Genomic DNA, 12,869 nt, shown 5'->3' with positions numbered 1-12,869 from the left:
TGCTTCTCTCTCTTCATGTAATCCCAGACAGACTCGATGATGTTGAGATCAGGGCTCTGTGGGGGCCATACCATCACTTCCAGGACTCCTTGTTCTTCTTTACGCTGAAGATAGTTCTTAATGACTTTCGCTGTATGTTTGGGGTCGTTGCCATGCTGCAGAATACATTTGGGGCCAATCAGATGCCTCCCTGATGGTATTGCATGATGGATAAGTATCTGCCTGTACTTCTCAGCATTGAGGAGACCATTAATTCTGACCAAATCCCCAACTCCATTTGCAGAAATGCAGCCCCAAACTTGCAAGGAACCTCCACCATGCTTCACTGTTGCCTGCAGACACTCATTCGTGTACCGCTCTCCAGCCCTTCGGTGAACAAACTGCCTTCTGCTACAGCCAAATATTTCAAATTTTGACTCATCAGTCCAGAGCACCTGCTGCCATTTTTCTGCACCCCAGTTCCTGTGTTTTCGTGCATAGTTGAGTCGCTTGGCCTTGTTTCCACGTCGGAGGTATGGCTTTTTGGCCGCAAGTCTTCCATGAAGGCCACTTCTGACCAGACTTTTCCAGACAGTAGATGGGTGTACCAGGGTCCCACTGTTTTCTGCCAATTCTGAGCTGATGGCACTTCTGGCTTTTTTCCGATTGTGAAGGGAAGCAAGCATGATGTGTCTTTCATCTGCTGCAGTAAGTTTCCTTGGCCGACCACTGCGTCTACGGTCCTCAACGTTGCCCGTTTCTTTGTGCTTCTTCAAAAGAGCTTGGACAGCACATCTGGAAACCCCTGTCTGCCTTGAAATTTCTGCCTGGGAGAGACCTTGCTGATGCAGTATAACTACCTTGTGTCTTGTTGCTGTGCTCAGTCTTGCCATGGTGTATGACTTTTGACAGTAAACTGTCTTCAGCAACCTCACCTTGTTAGCTGAGTTTGGCTGTTCCTCACCCAGTTTTATTCCTCCTACACAGCTGTTTCTGTTTCAGTTAATGATTGTGTTTCACCCTACATATTGAATTGATGATCATTAGCACCTGTTTGGTATAATTGTTTAATCATACACCTGACTATACGCCTACAAAATCCCTGACTTTGTGCAAGTGTACCTAGAAGAATTTATGCTGTTTTGAAGGCAAAGGGTGGTCACACCAAATATGGATTTGATTTAGATTTTTCTTCTGTTCACTCACTTTGCATTTAGTTAATTGATAAATATAATCTATTAACATGTCTATTTTTGAAAGCATTCTTACTTTACAGCATTTTTTCACACCTGCCTAAAACTTTTGCACAGTACTGTATATATATATATATATATATATATATATATATATATATATACATATATATATATATATATATATATATATATATATATATATGTAACAAATTAATGCACTTACCTGTCACATGTGATTTCCGACTCCGTCACCAGTTTTCTGATACAAAGCCCATCTCTTCAATGTTACAATTGACTTGTTTAACCGTCACAGCCCATGTTTTCTTTCTTTTTTTTCTGGCATGACAAATCAGTTTGTTTTTATTGTGCACTGCAGTTACTCAGCGCTTCCTCCAAAAAACAAACCGAATGAGACAAGGCACGGTAATGTAAATATTAACAGTTTTAGCTGTGATGCTTTTTTTTTTTAATCTGTGATCTTTAGCTGCTTTTGTGCATTTTTATTTGCAAGTGAACTGTGACATTAGGGCCTTATCGAGCACTATATTCTGCAATTTAGAATACTGACTTTGGATGCTGTTTTAATTCTGGAAACTGGTATTTTTTAATCTTTTGCTAAATTGCATTTTATGCTTTAAGCAGTTTCCTTTCAAGTCGAAAATAACCATCAAGGTATGGGATATTGCCGTCAGGCAGTAGCGATTGGCTGAGCTTTATAGCAAAGCTGCCGATAGGCCTCTGCGCGAGCTGCCACGTAAGCCCGCCCCCCTGGGAGCTTACTACACTCTCTTCAGAGACTCTCTTCCTCTATTGTCTTCAGCATTAGTAGCGGTAGGTAATAGAGCTGGTAACTGATTGTACTCGCTAAGCTTAGGCTTGAGAAGCTGGTTATTTCCCCTTCTCTGAGTTTATTTCAGTTATACTCTTCGGAGTGATTATTATTTGGTTAAGGATTATATAAATTGTTTTACACATATATATATTTCCTTCACGCTTTGCTTCGGCATCGCGTTGTCTCATGGTCTCCGTCTTTCCTGTGTTAATAATTATGTTATAATTATTTTATAATTATTAGTGTTGTGTTTTTGGGTTTTTTGTAAATAAAATTGTATATATTGTGTTATATATATATATATATATATATATATATATATATATATATTTGTTGTGAAGGACGCGCGCTGCGTTTGCCTCGGCCGCGCGCGTATCTGCAGCCCCGGTCTTGCATTGGCTAGACCGCGTGTGTAGAGCCTGCACTGCAGTCTCCCACATACTACCTCTGCGGTGTGTTCCACCAACCGCGTGGTAGCTGTACTGTGCCCACAATCATTGTGCCCCAGTCACATATCACTAGCATATAGTGCTGCTGCAGCGTCCCCAAAAAAAAAAAAAAGAATTCCCATTCACTACACAAAGGAAGACAACCACAAAGCACCAGCACCAACAGGTTAAGTAGTGCACAGCATCAAGACACTGTACCAGCACTTAGCGTTTCCGCTCTGCGGGTCAGCTGATGCTTAGGCGTCTGTGCTAGCGTTCTACCATTGGTACTCACGCTCCGGCGTGCTGCGCTTCGGCGCTTTTGTGTCAGCGCTTCGGCGCTTTGTGCAGCGCTTCAATGCTTGGTGCTAGCGCGTCTGTGCTTAGGGACTCAGCGCTCGACGCGCTTCCCTCGACGCATGCACCGTCGGTGTTCGACGCTCGGTGCTCGGCACGTCGGTGCTCGACACTCGGCGCCCGACCCATGCACTTCAGCGCTCGACGCTCGGTGCTTGACGCTCGACGCACGCACTTCGGTGCTCGGCGTTCAACGCACGCATTTCGACGCTTGGTGCTTGACGCTTCGGCGCTCGACGCACGTACTTCGGTGCTCGGCGCTTCGGCGCTTCGGCGTTTTACGCACATCGGTGCTCGAGCACTATGTCGGGCTTTCACCGTTGCGTGACCTGCCAGGCCAAGTTGCCTGCCAGCGATCCGCATGATGACTGCGTAGCGTGTTTGGGGCCGGAGCACGCCGCATCTGCCTTGGCGGATAAGGCATACTGCCATCTATGTGCGGGGTTCCAGACACGCACCCTTCGCCAGAGAGCAAGGAGGGCAGTTGGGGGTCATTCCCCATCCTCAGGGTCGTCCCATACTATATCGGCCCCGGCGTCCCAGCAGTTGGCAAGGATGATTATATTCACCGGGTACACCCTTCAGTTCCAGTTAAAACCTCCCCCCTTCCGGGGAGTGGTGGTAACTGCAGCGAAGGACTCGGTTCAGTCCTCAGCTCTGAATGTGGAAATACAGGCATTGCTCAGGATGCGTGCCATCCAACAAGTAGACCCTGCTCTGATCGACCAGGGGTTCTATTCCAAATACTTCCTGGTGCCCTCGTGTTACCATCCGGTGAAGGCGAGGGGACCGTAGGCCGCCCTGGCGGTTGATATACGCCACAACCGTGGTGTTGTCTGTCCGCACTAACATGTGCTTGCCTAGAAGCACTGGCAAGAAGTGCCGGAGGGTGAGGTCCACCTGGCTGCCGCGCAAATGTCAGACACCGGCACCCCTCTAAAGAGGGCCCAGGATGTCGCCATACCCCTAGTGGAATGCCCTGGTGGCGGAAGGCCTGCAGATTCATAAGCTAATTTAATAGCATCCACTATCCAATGGGAAAGGCGTTGTTTAGACAACGGCTGACCCAAAGTCCTAGAACCATGGCATATGAACAGCTGTTCCGTTTGCCTCACAGTAGATGTATGGTCAATATAACAGATCAATGCCCGCACGGGGCAGAGCATGTGTAACCGTTCTTCCTCTGGGGAAGAAAAAGGAGGAGGATGGAACGCCATCAACTCGACTGATTGGTTCATATGAAACGGGGATATGACCTTGGGTAAAAAGGCTGGATTTGGGCGCATGGAGACCTTAGAACCGTCTCCTGCGAAACGAGTACATGATGAATGCACTGACAGTGCATGTAACTCGCCCACGCGTTTGGCTGATACCACTGACAGCAAAAACGCAGTTTTTATAGACACGAGCTTCATATCCACGCTGTGGAGAGGCTCAAACGGTGCCTTGGTAAGGGCTTCTAGCACCAGGTCAAGGCTCCATGACGGTAAACTGGTCGTCCTTGGAGGCCGCAAACGTCTTGCGCCTTTCAGGAACTGCGATGCCAGAAAATGGCAACCTGGTGATAAACCGTCAATGCGTACATGGCAAGCCGATATTGCGGCTAAATACACCTTAAGTGTAGAGGGAGATTTCCCTTCATCCAACAGTTTCTGTAGAAACTGTAATATCACTGCCATAGGGCAGGATATTGGGTCATGGCCCTCAGCCAGACACCAATCTTGAAACAACTGCCATTTGTATGTATATTGCGACCTAGTAGAGGGCGCTCTGGCGCTCTGAATGGTCGAAATCACGGCCGTCGAAAGCCCTAAGACTGACAGGCGCTCCCGCTCAGGGGCCAAGCCCATAGCTGCATGCGCTTGGGGTTCGGGTGCCATAGCCCTCCTTGGGCTTGGGACAACAGGTCCGCTCGCAGAGGGAGCTCCCTCGGGCGACCGTGCAACAACTGCACCAGACTCGGGAACCATATTCTCCGAGGCCACCGAGGAGCGATCAGAATCATTGTCGCTTGCTCTACCCTGACCTTCTCCAAGAAGGCGGGAAGCATCGGAATTGGTGGAAACGCATATAAGAGCCCTGGCGGCCATTTGTGAGCCAGTGCATCGACTCCTAGGGGGTTGTCGAGGTCCCTCACCGAGAACCATAGGGGGCAGTGCGTGGTCTCTCGCGAAGCGAAGAGATCTACTTGTGCTATGCCGAACCATTCCCAAACGCGCTCTACCACCTGAGGGTGGAGACGCCATTCCCCCGCAAGAGGACCTCCTCTGGATAGGAGATCCGCTGCATAATTGACTCTGCCCGGTAGGTGAACCGCACGCAGAGAGGTCAAACGCGGTTGTGCCCATAGCAACATCCGTGTTACCATCCGGTGAAGGCGAGGGGACCGTAGGCCGCCCTGGCGGTTGATATACGCCACAACCGTGGTGTTGTCTGTCCGCACTAACATGTGCTTGCCTAGAAGCACTGGCAAGAAGTGCCGGAGGGTGAGGTCCACCTGGCTGCCGCGCAAATGTCAGACACCGGCACCCCTCTAAAGAGGGCCCAGGATGTCGCCATACCCCTAGTGGAATGCGCCTTCAACTGCCCTGGTGCCGGTGTCTGACATTTGCGCGGCAGCCAGTTGGGCTACACCGCATACCTTCATGAGGTTTTACCGATTGAACGTACTGGATTCCTCTGCTCCACTATTTGGAGCATCTGTGCTACACTCTATGACGCCTCAGGATGCGGACGTATAGAGTGATTGACAACATGGTGTTGACTATTCCACCTTAGGACAGGTGTCATTGCGAGCATAGACGCTGAGGCACAGCTCTGCATATGCGTAGATGTATTGCCTACGCAGTTGCGTCATGACGTAAGTCTGTCCTACTGCCGAGAATCCTCCCTCACGACGGCTTGGGTACTCTGTTCCCATACCTTGATGGTTATTTTCGACTTGAAAGGGAATGATAGGTTGCGGATGCAACCCCGGTTCCCTGAAAGAGAAAATAACCATCAAGCCGCGAGGTCGCTCCGGAAGCCTTCACGGCCTGAAGAGCAAAAGAGGAAGAGAGTCTGTGCGCGCTGCATGTAGTAAGCTCCCAGGGGGGCGGGCTAACGTGGCAGCTCGCACAGAGGCCTATCGGCAGCTTTGCTATAAAGCTCAGCCAATCGCTACTGCCTGACGGCAATATCCCATACCTTGATGGTTATTTTCTCTTTCAGGGAACCGGGGTTGCATCCGCAACCTATCGTTCTGTGCATGGGTAACATTTTGATTTAATTTTGCTGTTGGGTTAGTAGCGGGAAATTTTACATACTGCTACAATACTTACCGGTTTTAAAAGTATGTACTGTATTACAGTACACGTGTCGTCTCTTTTGGCAAGTGACATTTTCAGAATCATATTGTTCTGAATTAAAATACTACTTCTGTTGAAAATATAGTACTGTACCAACAAAACCAACTACAGTACATCTAAGTGGAAGCTTACTTATTTTAAAACAAAGTCCTTTCAGCTATGTATTTTTGACATTGTATCTTTTTTGTGTTCCCTGAAAAAACTGACGTGTTTTTGTCTTTTACTGCTGTGTTATTCCCCCAACTCATGCGCAAACAAATTTCAATGAAAGAATCAACGTCTCCCTGTACAGTTCCTCAAACCCAAGTCATATATTTTTTTTTCTGTACAAATTGTGTGTGTGCGTGTGTGTGTGTGTGCCTCTGTATGTGTGCAGGGCAGGTGGTTGTTTTTGTGGTAGGGGGCAGGTTACAACGTGCTCACCTACATACACGTCAAATCAGATGAAATAATCAGATATGCGTCACACTCGTTTAGCCGTCACTGAAGTCAAAATTTTACGGGGTTGGATATGTGAGTGCTGACACTTTTGAGGGGGCATTGCCTCCCCTCCTCTGCAGTAGTGATACCGGTAAGTCATGCTGTGCAGAAGACTCCAAAGAAATACTTAATGCATCTTACTGCACTTCTTGTGAATTGACAACATTGCATTTTAAAACAACAACAAAAAAAAAATTGTAATTCTGCTTTCCCATTATTTCTTGGCCATATTTTCTCAATTATATTTGGTTTACAAATCTCTCTGATAGCTATGATGTTGGAGGGCAGTTCATGAAAATGTGTTGTTGGGAAGCCATGAAAGTGTTTTTTTAGCTAACTGCTTAAGGCAAACCTATGAACCTCAGACATGTAGTTGAGCTATTTAAACCTTTTTTGGTGTATCTTTACATTAAGCAAATATATTTATAGTCATAACTGTATTGCTTTGGAAATGTATTGAAATGGAAATGTTGAACCGTAAAGCGCTTTAACTGTTTCCACATTAGAGTGTGGAGTAAAGCATGCTACTTGAAGCAAAATTACACTAACCCAATACATTTAGAGTCTGCACATGTGTGAGCTGGAATGCCTTGTGTGTGTGTGTGTGTGTGTGTGTGTGTGTGTGTGTGTGCATATTAGCATTAATGAAAGATTCCTGTGAATATTAACTAAATAATTACAATGTATGTTTTCACTTTGAGAAAGGGATGTGTTGACTTGAAATGGTTTGAAAAGAATTTATTTTCCATTATTCCCTGTTTAACATCCAGCAGCACTCGCTGCCGAATTGAATCTCTCACCGTTTGATTGGAGATCTTTCAAGGTCAAGACCTACTTTTGTGAGAAGTTTTATTTTCTAATGTGGCTGACATCAGACACAAGCTGAAAGACAAACTTGTCTAATAAAGCTTTCAGATTCAATTTGCAGGCATCACATTGCAAAAAGAATCGCTTGAGGTCTCTGAGCGTGTGCTGTAGCACCAACTGAGAGCATTATTAAAAAAAGACTGTGAGATGACATGTACATTAATATAATTTGAAGAGTTTGTCGAAACAATCTGTATAATGATAGCAGAGCTTAATTCTGCACCCCAGAGATTGCTATTATAATGAGAATCCATTCATAATCTTTTAGAAATATATAAGCACAAACTGTTTCTCTGAGCAGTTTTTCTTTGTAAATGGTGTTAAATGATTTCGTTGAACTGCTTTTCTTTTTCTTGCAACCTAAGCATAATTAAGAAATAGGCTGAAAAGTTGTAGCATTCCTTTTGTATGTGTAATTGTGCAATATTGTTGCATCTTAATTATAAAAACTATATAAAAATTATCATTTAATTTATTCATGTAAAGGAAAAGTGCTTTTATCATAATTCCCCTATTGGTTCGTGCAGAACTATAGGATATAACTTGTCATTACTGACATTCCTGTCATTAAAATTGAGCCAAAAGTGAAGATTGCATTGACATACCAAAAGTCATGTGAGTGCATGAGGAGCCAGATGTAGACAGGTATTGAAACTGGAGACAGTGACATTGCACAGAAAAAAAAATGTCAGATGTATTCAACATTAAAACTGCTTTATTGGTATAATTACTGTAATTGGACTTTATTAAAATTAGACAGACAGCAATATGCTCTGAAAGCTCAGTAATTGTGAAGATATTTAAAGTATTAAATAATACATTGTGGCAGATGATGGCTTTGAGTGGCATGTGTGGTGATGTCACGGACCAGGAAGAAGTGCAAAACAAATGGTATACGGGCAAAACTGAGGTGCATTAGCACTCAGTGCTTTATTAAATAAACAAAAGTAAATATTTAAACAAAACAAAAGACTTTACAGGAAACACAAAGAAAAGGGCATGTTGGCCAAACAAAACAGACAAATAATAAACAGTAAGTTCTTATTTTAATTACGAGTACCTTGTTTGCTGGCTGGTAGCATGCGTTCTATTTCTTTAACTCTCCTCACAGCTCTCTCTCCTCTGAGCCCGGAGTGGTTTTTTAATACTGTGGCTGGAGCCTTAATTACCTATTAAACAATTACCTTATTAAAGCTCCAGCCACATTCCCATGAACTACGCAGGATGGGGATTCAACCCCATCCATGCCAACCACATTGTACGAAACTGGCTTTTTGCCGGTCTCAAATAATAAATAATACTGTTGGATGGCTTTCGTCTGTCTGCACACAAACATAATATATACATAATGATAATAAAAATAATAATAATAGCAACAACAATACATAAATAATAAAAGGGGTGGGCAACTTGCCACATGCATGTTATAAGAAACATGCATCCGACAAATCAGAAAGACTACAGAAGAAGGACCTGTCTAATAGAAGTTCTCATGTAGTGTCCGTCAAAATATGTTAAAATGACGAATGTGTACATTTTAAACCAGAGAAAGGCAGTGACCAAAATGAAAGACGACTTGCAGTCCATGTAATGTTAATTTGTTTGACTACAGTATGCTAAGTTATTGTACAACTATATACCTCACTACAGAAATGAATGGCATGAGCTAATAGGACAAGTTAAATACATTAAATCATTGTAACATGGGAAAGAGGGGATGTATTTGCTATACAATCCTAAATGGTGTTAACCCAAGTCACTACTTCAAACTTAGCACAGTATTACACTTTCGTATGAGCGGGCATTAATGGAAGTTGAGTAAAAGTAAGTTCAAAAGTTTAACCTTTTTACATAGGGAGTTATAAATGCATGGGATAGACTACCAGATGGAGTAGTAACATCTAAAACATTAGAAATATAAATAAATGATTATATCTTATTAATAGGGGCAAATGTGCTGGGAAGGTATGACTGATGGGCCATACCCCGGCCGTCTAAAGCTGTACTATCAGGTGGAGATGGAAACGGAATGCTCCGTGTATGTCTCATTTACTGTGTTAATATTTGTTTGTCTCATTAGTCCAAAGTGTCAATAGGACCATTTCAGAGAAAAGTTTTGTTAATGTTATTTCACAATAAATAAACCATATTTCAGAAAAGTGGCACTAATGACACCAAATTACTTTGTGAATTGCCCCTGTCATGTAGAAACATTTCCAATCTGAAAAGTCCAAAGACTTAATTTTATTATAATATTGGATAAAGAGAAACTGCTGAAAATGCACAATCAGATATGAGTTGTGTGTGCTGATACACTTAGATTCTGTTGGCAAGCATTAAAATCATTATAACTAGTAATCTACAGTAAAACCTTCATCATATTTTCTTCTAACCAATCCAAGCCAGTTGGTGCCAGACCCTGGTTTGATTAGCGAGTTGTTTGGTTGTAACTATACTAGAAATGCGTTGTCTAGTCTTTGTTTCATGCAGTTGATACTTCTATCTAATTTATAAATAAATAACAACCCTTTTAAATAACTTTCATGCTTTGCATTTGGATTTTGGAGACACCGAATCAGTAGAAATTGGTATCTGTTGTCTACCCCTAGTACTACAACACGTTTTGCTTTTACCCTGTTCAGACTGTTCAGGCATTACAATGATAGCTTTCCTGAGCTTGCAAAACCTGTAAATTCATGTGAAGGTTAATTAAACATGTTTAATGCTGCAGCTTTAAATGGAAGACTAACTTCCACAAAGTAAGATAACCACCAATAATAAAAGCAAATTGCTTACTTCAGCATGTGCTTAGATTTCCTCATTTAAAGTCAATTAGTTCCTATACATAAGGGATGCAAAGGGTATAACAGTTATTTCCTTAAAGTTGCAAAACAATTATTTTGATGTTTACAAAGTTTAAAGTGAATGCTGTGGGGAGTGATTAATTATAGTAATACGATGTCTTAGAAATATCCCTTTTGCACCTGGTATTACTTTTCATTTAGTGTGACGAGAGATAGATAAGATGAAATGCAATATTCTGACAGCAGATCATGTGGAGATTTCTTGCCTAAAAGGTAGAAAAAAGGACAGACAGCAGGTTAAATCATCTTTTGAAACAACTAAAGGAAATGGAGAAATGTTCTGTGTCCTTTGCATGCTTGTATTTAAAAAGAAAAGTGGGTTTACCAGAGTGCTACACTGAGCTGGTGTGTGATATCACACAGTACTATTGACTGTTAGAGTGACAGACCAGTTTTGTGGGCAATACCACAAACTAGTGTTGGTCATGTGACTCTACTTTAGTCAATTAGTTTGAGGGTTTCAATCTTAAGAGTTTAATAATACATATTGTAACAAAGAAAACATGGTCCTGTCACCTATGTATATAATAAAGGTATAGATGAGTGAGCAGGGTTGCATAATGGTTTTCTGACTAAAATGAAGTTGCTTGAATTATATATAAATAAGCTTTAAACATTTTTTAAAGAAAATTAATTTACAATGTTCAAATATGTATATGCGAACAGTATTTATTAGTGGGTCTAACAAAATCCAATCATCTGCAAATGAAGGCTCCTGTATTGCAAATATAATTTTGTAAATAACATGAAATTAAAAACAGCTGAGCAGCAATATACTTTTAGTTGCATGGCTGATTGTTAGAAATGTGGTTTCAATAACATATGCATTGACGTTATTTTAACATGGACACCCCAATTGATCACATTTTCGATACGCGAGAAAACTTACCAGTCCTCCCTGATACATGTAATTGAGGAGTCAATCAATTTGAAAACATTTAAATTAAAAAGTTAGAAGTGATATTAAGATCTCTAGTAGACTTATTCTTATTGTTGATTATATGATTTGGGGGCAGTACAAAATTAATTAGGCCTCTCACACACTTATTTTTCTCATACATACTTTTAACAAAGGTCATACTTACTGAAATTGACTTTATGTAACCAATGGAAGGAATGGTGTCATCCAGACACTCTCTAATAGCTTTATTTTGAGTAAGATAACAAAGGGATTAGAGGTATAAATGGCTCGTAACTGGCTCCCTGCTAATATAATTAATCATTTCCTTTCAATTGCTACCGTAGGTCAAACTGTTACCGTACTGTCACAGACGCTGGTTACAAAGGAAACAACCACCTCTAAGCTGGAAATGCCGTCGTCCCTACTGATGGAGGTGCCAGCCATGGCCGACTTCAATAAAGCCTGGGTTGAGCTCACAGACTGGCTCTCTCTGTTGCATCATGTAATCAAAACCCAGATAGTGACGGTCGGAGACCTTGAAGAAATCAATGACATGATTGTCAAACAGAAGGTATGAATACCATGAATATATAATTAGTAGTAATAATGTTTCCAGCAAAGCAGACTACACTTCAGAAGCTCCTGCACCTGTTTCTAGCTGCGAGCTGCCAGGTTTTAAAGAGAACACCACCTGTTTCTCGTCCTATAAAATTATTTGCAAGGGAGTTCTGTTTGTTCCCAGGCGATGAAAGCAACGGGATGCAAAGTTAAAAGAAATGTGTGCTTTGGCTAAGGGCTGTATGTCATGTATGTATGGGGACATCTTTATCCCTGGGAAGAAGTAGGCAGTCCTCTGTAGCCACTGCTGTTGTGAGACAGTCCATTACTGACCAAGTAATTGTGTGTTTGTCTTATTCTGGGGTAGTTCAGCAGAAAGTGTGCAGATTCATCAGGTTCATTGCCTGATTTATATTATAAGTGCAGCTCCCATGGGATGCTAGAATGCAATGACACTAGAGCACCAGTTATATGACTGCCCTGGTCTCCTTGGTGCAGTCATTTCTCTGGTGTTGCAAGTCTGGTGATTAATTAAAGGGAACCTGTGTATTTCAAGCCCAGAATAGGAGCTTGGAAGTGAAATAATTATGGTCACCACCTTCAGTCTTTTGCTACCTTGCACCAATTAAAGACATTTTTTAAACTGGGGTTTACAGCACTGAAGGCAACAGCAGTATTGGATAAACAAAAGGGCTTTTTGTAATGTGTGTATTATGAATCTGAGAAGACACAAATCAGAATAGCTGGAACTGATGGCCAACCAAGTACAGTAGCACTGCATCAAAGCAAAACCCCCAGAGAGTACTGTGACCTACTGAACACAATATAATGTATGTGTAGTTATTTTTTCCCTAGCAGTTGCAGTTGTATTTGTATGTCACAAATGGCATATATTGTGTTTGTATTAATTTTATACTGTGGTGTTTGTCTCCGCAGCTTTAGCTGTGAATGTGGGGCTCCATTAGAAATTGGATTTCATATGAAGTACTCCTAGTATATTTAGAAGTGTATGCCCCTGAGACTTGGTAATGTGATGAACAATCTCAGAATGTGTTCAAAT

General features: G+C 42.2%; 1 protein-coding gene across 10 annotated transcripts in view; it reads left to right on the top strand.

Annotated features, from left to right (window-relative positions):
* The window catches only part of LOC117407249 (dystrophin-like), an 809,654-nt gene that overhangs the window by 559,833 nt on the left and 236,952 nt on the right, over positions 1 to 12,869 (top strand). For all 10 annotated transcript variants that reach the window (XM_059028873.1, XM_059028880.1, XM_059028876.1 and 7 more), the window contains one exon: positions 11,596 to 11,822. In XM_059028873.1, coding sequence (XP_058884856.1) covers positions 11,596 to 11,822 — 227 coding nt within the window. The remainder of the gene's footprint in view (positions 1 to 11,595; positions 11,823 to 12,869) is intronic.

This window comes from Acipenser ruthenus, chromosome 8 (genome assembly GCF_902713425.1).
Source record: "Acipenser ruthenus chromosome 8, fAciRut3.2 maternal haplotype, whole genome shotgun sequence".
In the NCBI taxonomy this organism is placed as follows: domain Eukaryota; kingdom Metazoa; phylum Chordata; class Actinopteri; order Acipenseriformes; family Acipenseridae; genus Acipenser; species Acipenser ruthenus.
This window is presented reverse-complemented; position numbering and strand designations above follow the sequence as displayed.